A 14943-nucleotide genomic window follows, 5' to 3' on the forward strand; every position below is an offset into this window, starting at 1 on the left:
TTGCCCAAACCCTTGTATAAAGTAATAAAGGCCATAGGAAAGCATAGGAGTTCTGCTTAGTTGGTTAATCATATGATTTAATCCAGGTTGTGATTGTGCTGTTTAACCACATGAAATTTTGTGCTGCAACCAGAAAAGCTGTTCCAAAATGTTGTTGCTCTGATGCTTAGAAACCTTTTCAGGATAAATTTATAAATAGCCAATTTATACCAATTTGTTCTTGTGCCAGCAGTGGCTATTAGTTCAAATGGCTTTTCTCTGGTGTATTAACATGCAATATTGTGGTCATGCAGCATTTTGTTAGGCTGTGAAAGCCAAGTTCCTCTTGGAAGACAGAACCACAGAAAGGTTTGGGTTGGAAAGGAGCTTTAAAGGTCATCTACTCCAATCCCCCTGCCATGGGCAGGGATGTCTTTCACATCAGGTAACTGTAAGCCCCATCCAACTCGGCCTTGAACACTTCCACCCTTGGGGCATCTACACCTTCTCTGGGCAACCTGTGCCAGTGCCTCACAGTAAAGAACATCTTCACCAACATCTAACCTAAATCTCTCCTCTTCTAGTTTAAACCCATTCCCCCTTGTCCCATTGCTACTGACTCTGGTAAAAAGTCTCTTCTTTCTTATAACCCACCCCTCTATGTATTGAAAGGCTGGAATAAGGTTTTCCTAGAGCTTTTTTTTTTTTCCCAGGCTGAACAACCCCAGCTCTCTCAGCCTGTCTTCATAGGAGAGGTACTCCGAGCCTCTGATCAAGTGAAAAATTTCTTCCCTCTAAGCATCTTAGATGCCTTTCTCTGCTTTTCAGCATGCTTAATTCCCTTGTGTGATAGTGTACACTGTGCTCCAGGTAAACTCATGCTATAATACTGTTTAGTACATTTCTATTCACAAGAAGATGTTTCCAAATGGCTGCATCACATCAGGCTATCACAGTATCTGTACTAGATATCTTTTTTTTGTATTGCTCCAACAGGTGACTCGATTTGATGCAGAAACTCTAGATACTACTTAATTCTTGGCCTTGTGTTTTGTGCCACTGAATTTGTCCATTTCTATTAACTCAATCATCAAATCATTCATTGTCTTCTTTCCTGTACATGTGGCTATGTTGTAATAATGGAGCTTTATCATTGTTATTTATACATGGCATCCAGCATATACCTGGAAAATTGTAATCACAGTGATGAGAAATTACTGGAAATATAGAGATGTCTATTTACCTGCCTGTGCAGTATTTCAGATTGCCTCAGTGAAATCTCTTTTGCAATCCTTCCACAATACAACTGACCAAAATCCTTTCTGTTTTCATCCATGTAATCTTTATTTCACTGTTGGTTATTACCACAATGATTCTCAGTCTCACACTTTAATCTTGTCTTTCCTGGACAGTACAAACCTATTACCCATTAATGACTGTATTTTCATTCTGTTTCGGGTTGTTGTACAGGAAAGAATCAGTTGATTAAGAAAGATCCAGACTGACCGGCAGTATTTTACACATTTTCCAAGAATGCAGGAAGATACAAGAAATTAAAGACAATGGGTGATCATGGCCATGAGGTTCTGCACAGGTCCCAAGTGTTGCAGATGTGAAATAACTATGTAGACGGTCTAACATCTTAAAGATAGTGCTTTCCCTTTTGGTTTGTATAGTTAGTCAATATGACACATCTTATTAGCTATCTTTGCTGTCTCCTTTTCTCTGTTCATGGGTAAATCTGGTCGAATCAGATGTATATTTATAGTGGTCTATAAAGATATATTATTTCCTTTGAAAGAATGCAAAAATCTTATGGAGCAAGAAAATGTACAGTGCTAGGCCTATTACCAGCCAGCAGTAACCCCAAGAGCTCCCTCTCTGGGTAGAACAGCAGATGTTCTCAGGACTGTCTGTGGTGGTTTGTGCCAGAGGTTCCTCCTAATGCTCACTTCCCGAATAAAAAGTCTCTCTGTAAAGTCCCCTCCTTGCCCTTTCATGCAAATCCTAGTTGCTACTTGCATATGGACTGTAACATTGCAAAAAGCCTGGATTTCAGGCTCTCCCCTCTCATGCCCATTTCAGGATGACTTCTGCCACGAAAGGGTTAAGTTTCAGTTGCTGAGGTTGTCAGATGAGATGGTCAGACCCCACTGCTCTGTCTCTCCCTGGGGATTTTGTCCATCTGCAATTTTGTAAGGCATACCCAGGTGCTCAGTGGACAAGATGGCTCTACACCACTAAACGTAACAATCTCACCCCATGCATATATTTTCCTTTTTGCTCCTGAGAATTACCCTTCTCATGGTTGGATATTAGAAGTAGTGCCAAAATCTTAATTTGCTGCTGTCAGAAGGTCTGGGAGTTCAAGAACTTCTAATATTATAGCTCCTGAAGCACAGAGATTTATATCTAGCATTTAGCATTTTTGTGTCCCCAGACCTTTCACTGGCATACAGACAACCTACTCATGGTGCAGAAGCTGTAGCATTTACCTCTTTGTGTGATGATTTCCAGATGCTGGAAAAGTCTCCTTGTATTTCAAAAATTCTACAAAAAAAGTACAAGAAAGATAGCCTCATTTAAAAGTGTAAAGAGCTAAAAAGGAACTTCTCTACCCTTTAAACATTTTGACAACTTCATTGCTAGAGGCAGAGCTGTACTGGAAGTCTTCCAGGGTGGAGAAATAGGATAAGAAACAGGATAAGAGAAATGGCATTAAAGAACCACAAACCCCCATATTACTCACAGGATGCTGGATCTGAAAAATATCCAAAGATAAGTTTGCTGAAATAATGACACAGTGGGGGGTATAGGAAAGTCAAGCCTGGGGGAAAGAAAATCAGGATCTACAATTTCAGGAACTTCAAAATACTTAGTTATATTGTCCAGGTTGTCCTGTTTTTATGCTGAAGGAAGAGTCAAACATGGGAATTCAAATAAAGAAATTTTGAAGCAGTCAGAAAGGACCATGAGAAAGCAAATTATAGATAAGAAATTAAGAAAGTTATTTGGAAATACTGTTTTGCATGATAATGGACAAGTCAATTAATCTTCTGGATGGAATCACCTAATTCAAATAGGGAAGTGAAACACAAAGTCTTGTAATTGAATACTGACCTAACCAAGATGACTACTGATAAGTATTCAGTATACAGGTCTTCAAGTTCATAAAAAAAGGAATAGAAACACATCCTAGGAAGGTCTGCATGTGTGATCACTGTTTAACCAATCAAACAGATGGATAAATCAAGTGACGATTAAGTACATTAAAACTCTTAGCATTAGATCAGGCAAAGAACATAAAAACAACAAAACCAAACATTTGCAAGAGAACAGATCTATTTCTTTGGAATAAGAAATATGAAGAAATCTTAATGTAAAACTGTGAAAACAGTTCTAAGCTAGCAATACATAGTATATCTCTGCAGTGTTTCCTGCATTTAAATTAGATGTATGCAGCAGTTAGGGGTTGCAATCAAAACAGAAGAAAGGTCTGGATAGTGTGACAGTTTGTGATTTTCTATCTGGTTGTATAAGCAGTGTATTTACTTCACTGTTTTTTAGTTTTCATTCTGTATCTCCCCAGTTTTGTCTTCTTCAAAATAAAAATAGGTAGATGGAGGAAGAAGAATAGTTTACTGGGAGCTTATTACAGAGTGGCTGTTAAACTGATTAGGGTTTTAGAAACCATCAGACAACTAATCTAGATCAACACAGAAGGTCACATAGTCAAATTAAGCTTTAATTCCTATGGACTTCAGTGGCTACCTCTGGGGTTTCAAATTAGACTACTAGACAAGTAATCCAGTTATTTCAAGCCTGTCACATTGCAGATAGATATTATTTTGACTGAAGAACCTGTCCACTTAAAGGCACTTTATGCATTAGTATAGTTTCCAGACTGGCATATTCTGAAAAATATAATTTCTTCTCCATATAAATATTGAATTTTTTTCAGTCCTGGACCTTGTAACAGAGGTTCCAAGAAAATAGTTTTATGTTCAATAAATTGGAGTCTATCATGATGTGGTATTGTGAAAGCAAAAGATAACATAAAAAAATCTGAAGTCAAATTGTAAATGCATTGAAACAAAGAGTTATAGACAAATATCTTTAAATTACTTGTTTGCCTTTCCTCAGATTTAAGCAGAGTTATTATTTAAGTAGGAAACATAGTATGCACAAAATATTATGCACAAATAATTAGTTAATTATATAGTGATTATAGAATTATATACACTTTAAAAATGCTGCAAATACTATAACTACTTGACATTATATCAGGGTAAAAATGCATTATTTAATAGCTTCAGAATATTCAGAATGGTATCCATGGAACTGCTATAAAACCTGCTAATAATTAATAATAAGCTTAGGATGGATATATATACATATGTCTATCTATGTACGTACATAGTTATGATTCTCTGTGTGGCCATTAGGAAATGGGATTTTTTCATTTACCTTTCCTATATGCTCTTCATAATAGAAAAAAGAAAAGAAAAGAAGGAAAGGAAAGGAAAGGAAAGGAAAGGAAAGGAAAGGAAAGGAAAGGAAAGGAAAGGAAAGGAAAGGAAAGGAAAGGAAAGGAAAGGAAAGGAAAGGAAAGGAAAGGAAAGGAAAGGAAAGGAAAGGAAAGGAAAGGAAAGGAAAGGAAAGGAAAGGAAAGGAAAGGAAAGGAAAGGAAAGGAAAGGAAAGGAAAGGAAAGGAAAGGAAAGGAAAGGGAAAGGAAAGGAAAGGAAAGGAAAGGAAAGGAAAGGAAAGGAAAGGAAAGGAAAGGAAAGGAAAGGAAAGGAAAGGAAAGGAAAGGAAAGGAAAGGAAAGGAAAGGAAAGGAAAGGAAAGGAAAGGAAAGGAAAGGAAAGGAAAGGAAAGGAAAGGAAAGGAAAGGAAAGGAAAGGAAAGGAAAGGAAAGGAAAGGAAAGGAAAGGAAAGGAAAGGAAAGGAAAGGAAAGGAAAGGAAAAGAGAAAGAAAAGAAAAGAAAAGAAAAGAAAAGAAAAGAAAAGAAAAGAAAAGAAAAGAAAAGAAAAGAAAAGAAAAGAAAAGAAAAGAAAAGAAAAGAAAAGAAAAGAAAAGAAAAGAAAAGAAAAGAAAAGAAAAGAAAAGAAAAGAAAAGAAAAGAAAAGAAAAGAAAAGAAAAGAAAAGAAAAGAAAAGAAAAGAAAAGAAAAGAGAAAAGAATGGATAGTAAAAATATTCCCATGTACTTTAGGTTAGGAGCCTGTTAACATCCCAACCATAGCTCTCTCAAGTGTTTGACTCTGGCTAAAATTGAAGAAACATGAATTACAAATCATGTCAACTGCCTGGCCGAAATGAGTTTGACCATTAGCTCACCTTGAATCAATTCAGACTGCATAATCAGGATCTTAACCTACAAATAAATAAACAAGAAACAAAATGTGATGACCCACAATTATCTGTGCCTTTCCCACAGTTCCAAGGAGCCTTTGTGGATGACCCTGTCCAGTTCTCAAGAACTCATATTTGTGGTACTTGTAGGGTAGAGTGGAAACAGCCACACAAACCTAGTGGGGAAGAAAGGAAATGCTGTGAAGGAGGAGATAAGGTGGGAGAAGTCCAACAGAGAAGCAGGAAGTCAGAGTCCAAAATCAGCACAGTTTTTCCAGAAATGGAAGTAGATCTCTGGTTTAGAAGGCTACTGAAAAGAATACTGTAGATTTTGAAAGGCATGGACTTCATAAGTTACCTAATAACATTCCCATGTTCCTAGCTTAATACTTTAAAAAGTCAATAATATTATAATTATCCAGGGGGACTGGGGGAGGGGACTAAATCCAAACTAGGAAAGCAACTTTTTGAGAGAAAAAAAAATTAATCCCAACAATAGTGCCCCATAATGTCAGGATCAAAAAATATATAGTAACTATTACATAACTTGAGGAGTTTCTTCCTTTGGAACTTCTTAAATTAAGCTAAACATTTTTATAAATTACATATAGACTTTATTGGGACTTTTTCAAAACTAAAACCCAATGAAATGACAAACTCAAACCTAAAAGCAGATGTTGAAATATTTCAGCTTGCCACTGGGTGATTAAATAATTACTATGGGACCTGCATTACATGAAACCGAGATGGTTAAGTTTCACTTCAAAAACTTACAATTGAGTTAAAGTAGAGTGGAGGCACAGCTCTTCAGGGGTCAGTGCAGCAGCTCAAAATCCAGAGTAAATTAGAGGAAGATGAAACTAAAGGCTTCACTTAAACTCACAGTGAACCCAGTACATGAAAATGTCCAGAAGTGTTTAGCTTAGAATGACAAAACAAAAGAATGGGAAGCTGTGTAAAACAAGTGTCAATGTTTCTTCCGCCTAACACAGCACAAATTTTGAAACCCTGGCATTTTCAGAGGATGTAAGTAATAATTTGCTGTCAATTTTGATAAATTCAAATGCTGCACACTGTTAAGCAAAGGATGTGTGTGCAATGGAGTGAGAGGAGAGACAGGTGAATCTCTGAGATGCATGTCTCTGAGAGTCTTGCCTTATGGTGAAGACCAGACTCTTTCAACTCAAAGCAGATTTTATTGAAATATAAACTAAAATTAGTAGCCTTTTAAAGAGAGAATACTAAGAATAACTAAATAAAACAGAACAGAAATAAAATTGTGTATAAGCAAATCTGTTCCATCTATCATATACTCACAGGCAAATTCTTGCTCCTCTGCTTGGCTGCTGTGATCCCAGTAGGGTTTGATTTACAGCCAACGCATTCTCTGAGAAGTTTCTTTCTGCCACAGCAAGGGTTGGGCTTCTCTACTCCCTATTCATTCCAGTACTATCTCTGTGGGCCACAGCTCCTCCCTTTTTGCCATGTCTCTGCCACCCAGAGACACATTTTTTTCTTGCCCTTGAGCCAGTGACCATCTCCCAAGCCTCTGGAGACACAACCTGAGCCCATCACTCAGTTGAAAGGCACATCACATCACAGGCTATCTGAGAACAAGCTGTCCAGAACATATCCCACAATCTGTTTATATATGGTTTTAGAATCTGGTATTTGTACCACAGAACTATACTGCTTGGCAAGATGATAGCTTTCTGATTTAATGAGTACAAAACTATCATTTTTTTTTACTATAGGAGAGAAATTTTGTTTCCTCTTTGTGACTCCATTGCCAGTATTAATTAGTTTTTAATGTGTACGAGTGGTTTTTCCTCTAAGAAACTCTTCAGATAAAGTATTTTAGAAATCTGAAGACTTTATTTAAGCTTTTACATGCACATAATACATTTTGACTTTTTGGTGGGTACTACTTTTATAGCAGCAAATTAAGGGAAAGGCTTAAGAGCTTTCCACTCCAAAGGGGAAGCAAGTTTCAATTCTATTCAAACAGCACAAAGAAAACTGCCTGAACAAGAAGAATAATGTAGCTGTATCTGATGTTCATACTGGCAGCTTGGAGGTGATGGGAGCATTGAGGAGTGCCAATATTCTGTTCATGGAAGGAGGCACTGAACTAAAGACCCCGAGACAGAGAGGTCTCCCTGCAGTAAAGACTCGCCACATGGAACATCCAGGAAGGTATCCTGGATCAGTAATATCTAGGTTCAGTTCAGGCTACTTTATTACAATAAAAGATGAGGTTTTTTCTGAAGAAATTGGTTACGTATGTGAAAAATGTTTTCTTTCTATTGTAGATTACCTCAGCAATTATCTGTAACTCTTGTTCAGAGCACAGACTAGAGCCAATATTATTGTGTATAGACATCCTTAGTGGGACATTCTACAGGCAGTACGTTTAAATTAAAAAAAATAAAGTTTCCATGACATTATTCATATAAGTAAATTTAAATATCTGAGTTGAAAATAGACTCCCAAACTGGGAACATATTTGTGCAGTCACCAAAATTATTTGCAAAATCCAGTGTTCATTCACACAGATTTCCATTATAGAGGAAAATTATGTAGGAACAAGATCACTTACTTTTGCCATCTGATGATGAGATTTGCATATCTAAAATTTGGAATGTGATAGATGGAGAACTCAGTCTCATAATATTTTGCTCAATGAATGGACAAACCTTTTGTTTTTTCTGAGAATATCTCTGGAATTTCTCAGAGGATGCAGCATTGATGCAGTTGAATAAGGTACCAGAATTACTTTTAAATTAATTATGGAAGAAGACATTAGAGTATGAAAATTAGCATGAATTGTAAGAATTTGGTTATTTCACTGTTTTGTGGAGTCATTCAAAAAGAAAATGTTGTGTACCAAGTCCAAGTAATTAAAGGTATAAAAAATGGACATATGGTGATAAAATTTCATCATAAATATAAACAAGAGACCGAGGAAACAAATACTGAAAAAAAATTGAAAAAGAGCTATCTATACAGCCATCTGGTTAAAAGCATTAGTCATGTTTAGAATAAATCCAGTATCTATGATCAGCTTGAGCAAATAACTAACCTGTGCTCCAGGCAAACATGTTGTAATTGAGTAAAATGGCACATGGGGATAGATTAGAGAAGCTTCTACTTTTGTTTCACCTAATTCTATCAAGAAATCCATTATGACAATAGAATTGATAAATAAGTAGCAGTCTTAGCTTAGTAAAAGTCATATGCTTTACTAGATTTTTCTTCTAGTGTTGTTCCACCATGCAAATCTGGTTTTCTCTGTTAGAATGAAAAATCAAAGTTCATTTAAATTGTCTTTCTATATACACGAAGAAAATCTACACATTGAAATGGAAAGGATTGCAATAATAAAAGAGGGAAATGAAACCACATGTCTTTAAAATGTCTTTATAATCAGTTAAAACCTCAAAATTCTTAAATTGCTAAAGATATTTTATTATTTTTTTGATTCCATTTTAATAATTCTGAAGTCAGAAGGTTTTCTTTAGGCTTTCTGGCATAACCTTATCATCTCAGCCTTTATGTGACACCCTCGTGTTTCTGTGGGTAGGGTCAAAGACAAAATACAGTCACATTCCTGGCTACTTCTGAGCCTGGATCTGCCATCTGCATCTGACATCCGCCTGAGCCTTTGCAGTGTATTGCCACAGAAAACTCTCCAGGCTGTTCTGAATGCCAAGCAGAGGTGCACACTGAGATCCTGTGGTCAGACACGGTGGTGCTTTTTCAGAATGACTATCCCATGAGGGTGCAATGGCCATCATGCTTCTGGTTTTAAGGCCAAGCTCGGATATCTGTGCAGCACTGCACAATGTAGATGTTTTGCTTATTTTCCACAGTCAGTGAGGAGAAAGGTGCTTCCCAAAGACAATGCACATTATCTGTCCTCATGCTTATCTCAAGATGGGTTGAATCACCCTCTCACATTCTTCACTCTGGGTCCTCCAGGACTTTTCCAAATCTTAGGAAAGCTTGTCTCATTTGAAAGAAGAGGAAGCGATGCACAGAAAAATTATTGCTTAGAATGAGATGGGGGAGGGCTCTTTGAAATAAGACGTTCTGGCAATTCAAAATGTGGAAAATTTTGCCTCAGTATACTGGAGTGACACATTTTGACCAGTTAAACAAAGAATATGGGCATTTGTCTCCCCTTATAAAAATGACCTAGTATTATAGAGGTTAACTGTAGGCAAAGTGTGATCTAATGTTTTAATTTCCTACTTGGCAATTTGATTTTTGTTTAGTCTGACAATCCATTCTGCCAGTCTTTAAGACTGTTCAAACTGATGGTTTTTAGTCATTAATGACATTTTTTCTAAATCACCACTAAAGCAGAGAGTCAAGCACTTTATACATGCCAGCATGCTTGAACATGTTCTTCAATAAGTGAAGAAAAATAAGAGGCCTATGTAACAACTGAGGAGTCCCAAAGAAAATCTTTGCTAAATGTTAAGAGTATTTTTCTTACAAGGTTGCTGTAACTGAAAGAATTAGTAGTACTGAGTTCTCCCTTATGGCTATCTTGTTCTAAAAGATCAACACAACACCATGTGGCATCCCTTTTAATGACTGCACAAATGACTCACAGAGGGGAAACTTATCCTCTGAATGCAGTAAGTTTCCACAATGCCTATATTTTATGCTGCTTTCTAATGAGAAATAAATCAAAAGCATTAAGTTTTCAAAAGAATTTATTCTTACTCAAATACAATGTTAGTGTCTCATAAATATATATTTCTACTAGAATAATCCCACTTGATCTAGTGGATCTCCATCCACGGTGGGGAGTTGGAACTACATGATCTTTAAGGTCCCTTCCAGATGAAGTCTTTCTATGATTATATGAATTTGTACTTTGTGAATTGGGTATGGAGATAACCAATATATGTTCTTTGAAGCTTCATGACCACATGACTCAGTAAGGGCAGATACACTAGAAGGGAGATCATATCCTCTTACCTATTTAACAGTCTTTCAAAAGGCCAGGAAAATATAAGAGAAGGAAAAATAGTTGATGTTATTTATTTAGATTTTCAAACTGCCTTTCATGTTACTCCTCACATTGATAAAAAAAATTCAGAAGGATCAAGGTGAGAGGAAATTTGTTGATATGGACTGAAAACTGTTTTAAAAAGGTGACTGCTGAGGTGCAACAAAAATATTCATAAGGTTTGTATGGTTGCCTATGTATAGCAGTTCTGGGGAGGGTGATAAACAGCAAGATAGCAAAACTATGTAGGTCAAAAAACCCAGTCCAAACTAGGACCAATAGGGGGAGATTGGCAGTGTAGTGAGGTAACTCACTAGAAATTCAATGAACTCATAAGAAATTAAATGCAACAATAACTCTGGATGCAGTCGTAAATTACTAATCACAGCTCTCTAAGGACCACTGCATAACAGAGATGAGAATCAGAAAGTAAATATTCGGCTACAAAAGGCTGGTATGAAGATAAAAAAGATTATAAACAGAGCTATGTCTGCTGTGGTAGGAATACTGTCCCTAGGTTAGCTATCTCAAAATATAGTTATTCTAAGGGTACAGATGGGAATAATAAGAAAGATTAGGAAGAGACTCAGAATTCTGCACTAAGAAAGTTGAGAACTGGAACTCTATTCTTTACAGAGACTTCCTAACCTACATTGTCTTATCCAAGTGAAGACTGGTGGTGAGGAAGATAAAAGGAATTTAATCTCACAAATAAGTGTGCTTCTCCTTTTCATGCTTCTGACACATATCGTGGAGGAGAAATATGTTTTGTAAACAAATAGAACAATGTGAAGATCTATAAATATTAAATACAGTCTTGTAAGGAAACGAGAATTTTTTGATGAAGAAAGTGCATTTTATCTTCTTAGTCATTGTCCCTAAAGTAGTAGGCACCATGCAGAGCAGCATTAAGTATGAAATACAAGTCCCCATTAGGATTTCCTTATGAAATAGCTGCCGATTTGGGAGATTCCGTGAAGATGAAGAGGGTGAAGAAACCAAATATGGACCATGCAGATCAATGATGGCAGGGAACTGAGAGATAATCATGAAAGGTAGCACTCTGCCACTTTTTTATACAGAGCTGATCTTGTATATTTGAGCTAGATCCCCCATGAGCTTTCCAATACTGGCATACACACTTTCCTGCCCCTGGGTTGTGTCTCTGCTAGCGTTCCATACAGAGTGACTAGCTGACAAACTCTCCAAGAAACTCACAGGCCTGATTTCCTTTTTAACATCTCTCCCTAAAACCTACATATGTCTTCCAAGACACTTCAGTTTAGTTTACCCTCATGCTTGCCCATTAAAATAAAAACCCTCAATGTTTCTTTCACTCGACTCGTTATTGTTTACAAAGGTCAGGATGAGGTGAGTTCTTTTTGTACAGATGTTCATATTCCTCACATCAGGGGGAATAAATCAAATACAAGAGGTTTGGGAGAAGGCATCGGGGGTTAGGATCCCTACTCTGGATGCCATGAGCTGGAAAGGCACACCAGTGGCGGAAAGTTGTTTTCTTGCTCTAGTATGGTATCTTGACACTTAACACCGTAATTTAGGAGGAGGAAATCCAGGCTTTAGTTCCTATTTTCTGGCATCATATAATTCTTCAATGGAAAATGAAGCTTCTTCTGAAAACAAACCCAGCTGTATTTGGATAGAACTTTGGGATAATTCTAAACTAATATCGCTTAATCTTGTTCATTTTGCACTCATTTTATAGTGCAAGAAAAGTAAAATGAAACACATTCCTTTCCCCAGAACAAATTTTCAAGCCTTCCCTCTCTGCATGTTCTCTATTTCTACTTCAGTTCTCAAATATTTAAAATAGTCTCCCCTTTTCCAGAAGAGGAGTTCTCCTCCCAGCCTGAATCCTCAGATTTAGATTACAAAATTAACTGGGAGGAAGGTAGTATAAATGACATGGAAAATATAGTAAGTACATTAATGCTAGGACTGGCTACAAAACATCTTTATGCTACATCCCTTCTGTGCTTCATTTTCCACTGCTCATTCTGCTGTTAACCTTTGTCCTATGCTGCTCAGAAAGTGCCCATATTATCTGAGTTGGGCTCCAAGCTTTAATAATTTAGTTACTGGTCTGAGCTGGCACAAAATGTGGCAGAACTGATGGCAGAAATAAGACCAAAATAGATTTGATGGATTTAATGGAGTGCTTGTGGACAAAAGTTGGCTTAACACATAAAATATTTTTTTTAACTAGCTTGACAGTGAAATGAAAGACTGTATATACAGAAGATGGAGTTAACAGGGACTGATAATGCAAAGTGTAATGCAATAGATAAAACCACAGCTACGTGAGGAAGAGCCTGGGGAGATCCAGGACTGTGTAAAACTTTGGGCACTGTTGCTGGAGGTGCTCTGCTTTGTAATGGTGGATAAACAGGCAGAAACAAGTGTGCCCACAAGCAGCCCCTTGCTGCAAGTCACCAAAACATACTCTTTTATTCCCACTGGAGCATGGGACAGAACAGAATTGAGCTGTCCATCCCCTGTCCTGTGACCCAACTGCCCCATAGACATGGTGCAGGCATTTGGCTCTGCGAGCAAGAGCTGCAAGGGACGTGTGGACAAGGGTGAGCCACAGACTTCGAAAGCTCCCAGGTGGAATCAGTGATTGCATGGCCCCACATAAACATGGGGAAAGCCTCTGATCTGTCATCTTCACCTTCCTCTTCTCCTTGTGAGGTTTTATGTTGTTTGTGGCTTTTTTGTTTGTTTGTTTATTTTTGTTTGTTTTTGAGAGGGAAAGTTCTGTCTTAATTTCTGAGGGAAGTTCCAGTTTGTTTTGTGGGAACTCCTACATACAAGGTTACTCTATATAAGTACAGCCTGATATCCAGGTTGCAAGTTCATCCAAAAAACCCCAAATTTTTGTTCTCATATAGTGAACCTGCCTCACATACAGATTACTCTGCAGAGAGACTTCCCTCTTACGTTTTTCCCTTGAGGAGGAGAAGCAAGAAATAGTATTTCTAGCTTTAAGGAATTGCAGCACATTTCACGAGTTTCAACTGTGACTCCCTGAGCTGCAGCTCCAGGACAAGCAGTACCCAGCCTCCATCTTCTGTGTGACTCTGCAGCTTTGGAGCAGCACCAAAGAGGCTCAGGGATGCTTTTTCAGGCATGAAATCCTGCTGCATGCCACAGTGAGCTGAGAGAAGAAAGGTGTGCTTTGAAGGAGGGAGTTCTTTAGATCTACTTCTTCATAAATCATGCTTTCAGCATATTTTATTCTTCATAAGTATCAAAGTAAAAAGGAAACAGAATAATATAATAATCTGTCATTCAGACTGAGAATTTTGAACAAATTCACTTTGGTAAAATACCCCATCCATGCTGTGGCATACCACCTCAGCAGGCTGGATGGAAGGTGTGGCCATTTTGAAACCCAGAACTTCAAGTGACCCCTGTTTTTCTGCTTTTTGTCTTATTTTCCTCACTAAGCAACAGTTATGCAGATCTGACTAAACACCATGGAAACAATTTTGCTGAGGTTTCTCCAGTGTTTATTGCACAACACCTCTCTCTAACTGCCGGCAAGCAAAATTACTTTGAGCAAAGACAACAACAACAAAAAAAAACCCTAAATCAAATATGAGACAGTAATTAAAAGAACTTGAATACTCAAGAGAAAAACTTTCTTTTTATTTTCTGTGGAGATGGAAATCAGGGAAGAGATTCTCCAATTTATTTTAATTATGAAATAGTATTTGGAACAAGACCTTAAAGAATGTTGATTAGAAAAAAAGCAACAAAGTAAATTTTAAAAGTAAAGACTTTTGTTAGCAGAAGTCAAAACTACAAACTATAAAGCTTCTAACAGAGAAAACCTGGACTGATGGAATGACAATACCTGGATGAAGCAATGGTTTTATTGCTCCATTTTTGTAACGAAGGTAGAACTTTCATTTGCCTATTCATACTGAGAAAATATTGTCAATCAAAACCTGCAATTTCATATTGATCAAAACGTGGTACGAACATGAGTGGTGTGAAGGGATGAAGATTTGTCTTGTGAAGAAAGGGTGAGCAGGAGTCAGTTCTGCTTCTCAGGGAGAATGCAGGTCACCACTTAAAGAGAAGAAAGAGAGGATGTTAGGAAATAAATCAGTGATTCTCCTAGTTTATTCTTTTCCTTTTCACAAGAATGTATTTACATTCCATATATGATATTGAAATTGTTCCTAGCAGACATGGCAAAGTACTGATATAAAAATCTTCCAGTAGACTCAATGAACCCCAGAAAGGAAGGTGTTGTTTGACCAACCTGATCTCCTTTTATCATCTGGTGACCTGCCTAGTGGATGAAGGAAAGACTGTGGATGTTGTCTACCTGAGCTTCAGTAAAGCCTTTGGTACTGGGTCCCACAGCATTGTCACAGAGCAGCTGGCAGCCCATGGCTTGGACAGGTGAACTCTTTGATGGGTTAAAAACTACCTGGATGGCTGGGCCCAGAGAGTGGTGGTGAAAGGAGCTACATCCAGTCGGTGGTTGGTGACTATTGGGGTTCACAAAGGCTCAGTATTAGGGCCACTCCTGTTTAATGTCTTTATTAATG

General features: G+C 37.4%; 1 protein-coding gene across 4 annotated transcripts in view; it reads right to left on the bottom strand.

Annotated features, from left to right (window-relative positions):
* The window catches only part of MEI4 (meiotic double-stranded break formation protein 4), a 165854-nt gene that overhangs the window by 105555 nt on the left and 45356 nt on the right, over nt 1–14943 (bottom strand). The window contains exons 1-3 of one of the 4 annotated variants that reach the window (XM_088162133.1): nt 6652–7035; nt 5320–5510; nt 2475–2529 (exon numbers count right to left, since the gene is read on the bottom strand). The exons of 2 other annotated variants lie outside the window; for them this stretch is intronic. In XM_088162133.1, the coding sequence (XP_088018259.1) occupies nt 2475–2529; nt 5320–5341 (77 nt within the window). In that variant the 5' untranslated portion in view covers nt 5342–5510; nt 6652–7035. Of the gene's footprint in view, nt 1–2474; nt 2530–5319; nt 6088–6651; nt 7036–14943 lie in introns of those variants that run through there. One more of the 4 variants, XM_088162132.1, reaches the window with a different exon arrangement.

This window comes from Sturnus vulgaris, chromosome 3 (genome assembly GCF_052056855.1).
Source record: "Sturnus vulgaris isolate bStuVul1 chromosome 3, bStuVul1.hap1, whole genome shotgun sequence".
Classification (NCBI taxonomy): domain Eukaryota; kingdom Metazoa; phylum Chordata; class Aves; order Passeriformes; family Sturnidae; genus Sturnus; species Sturnus vulgaris.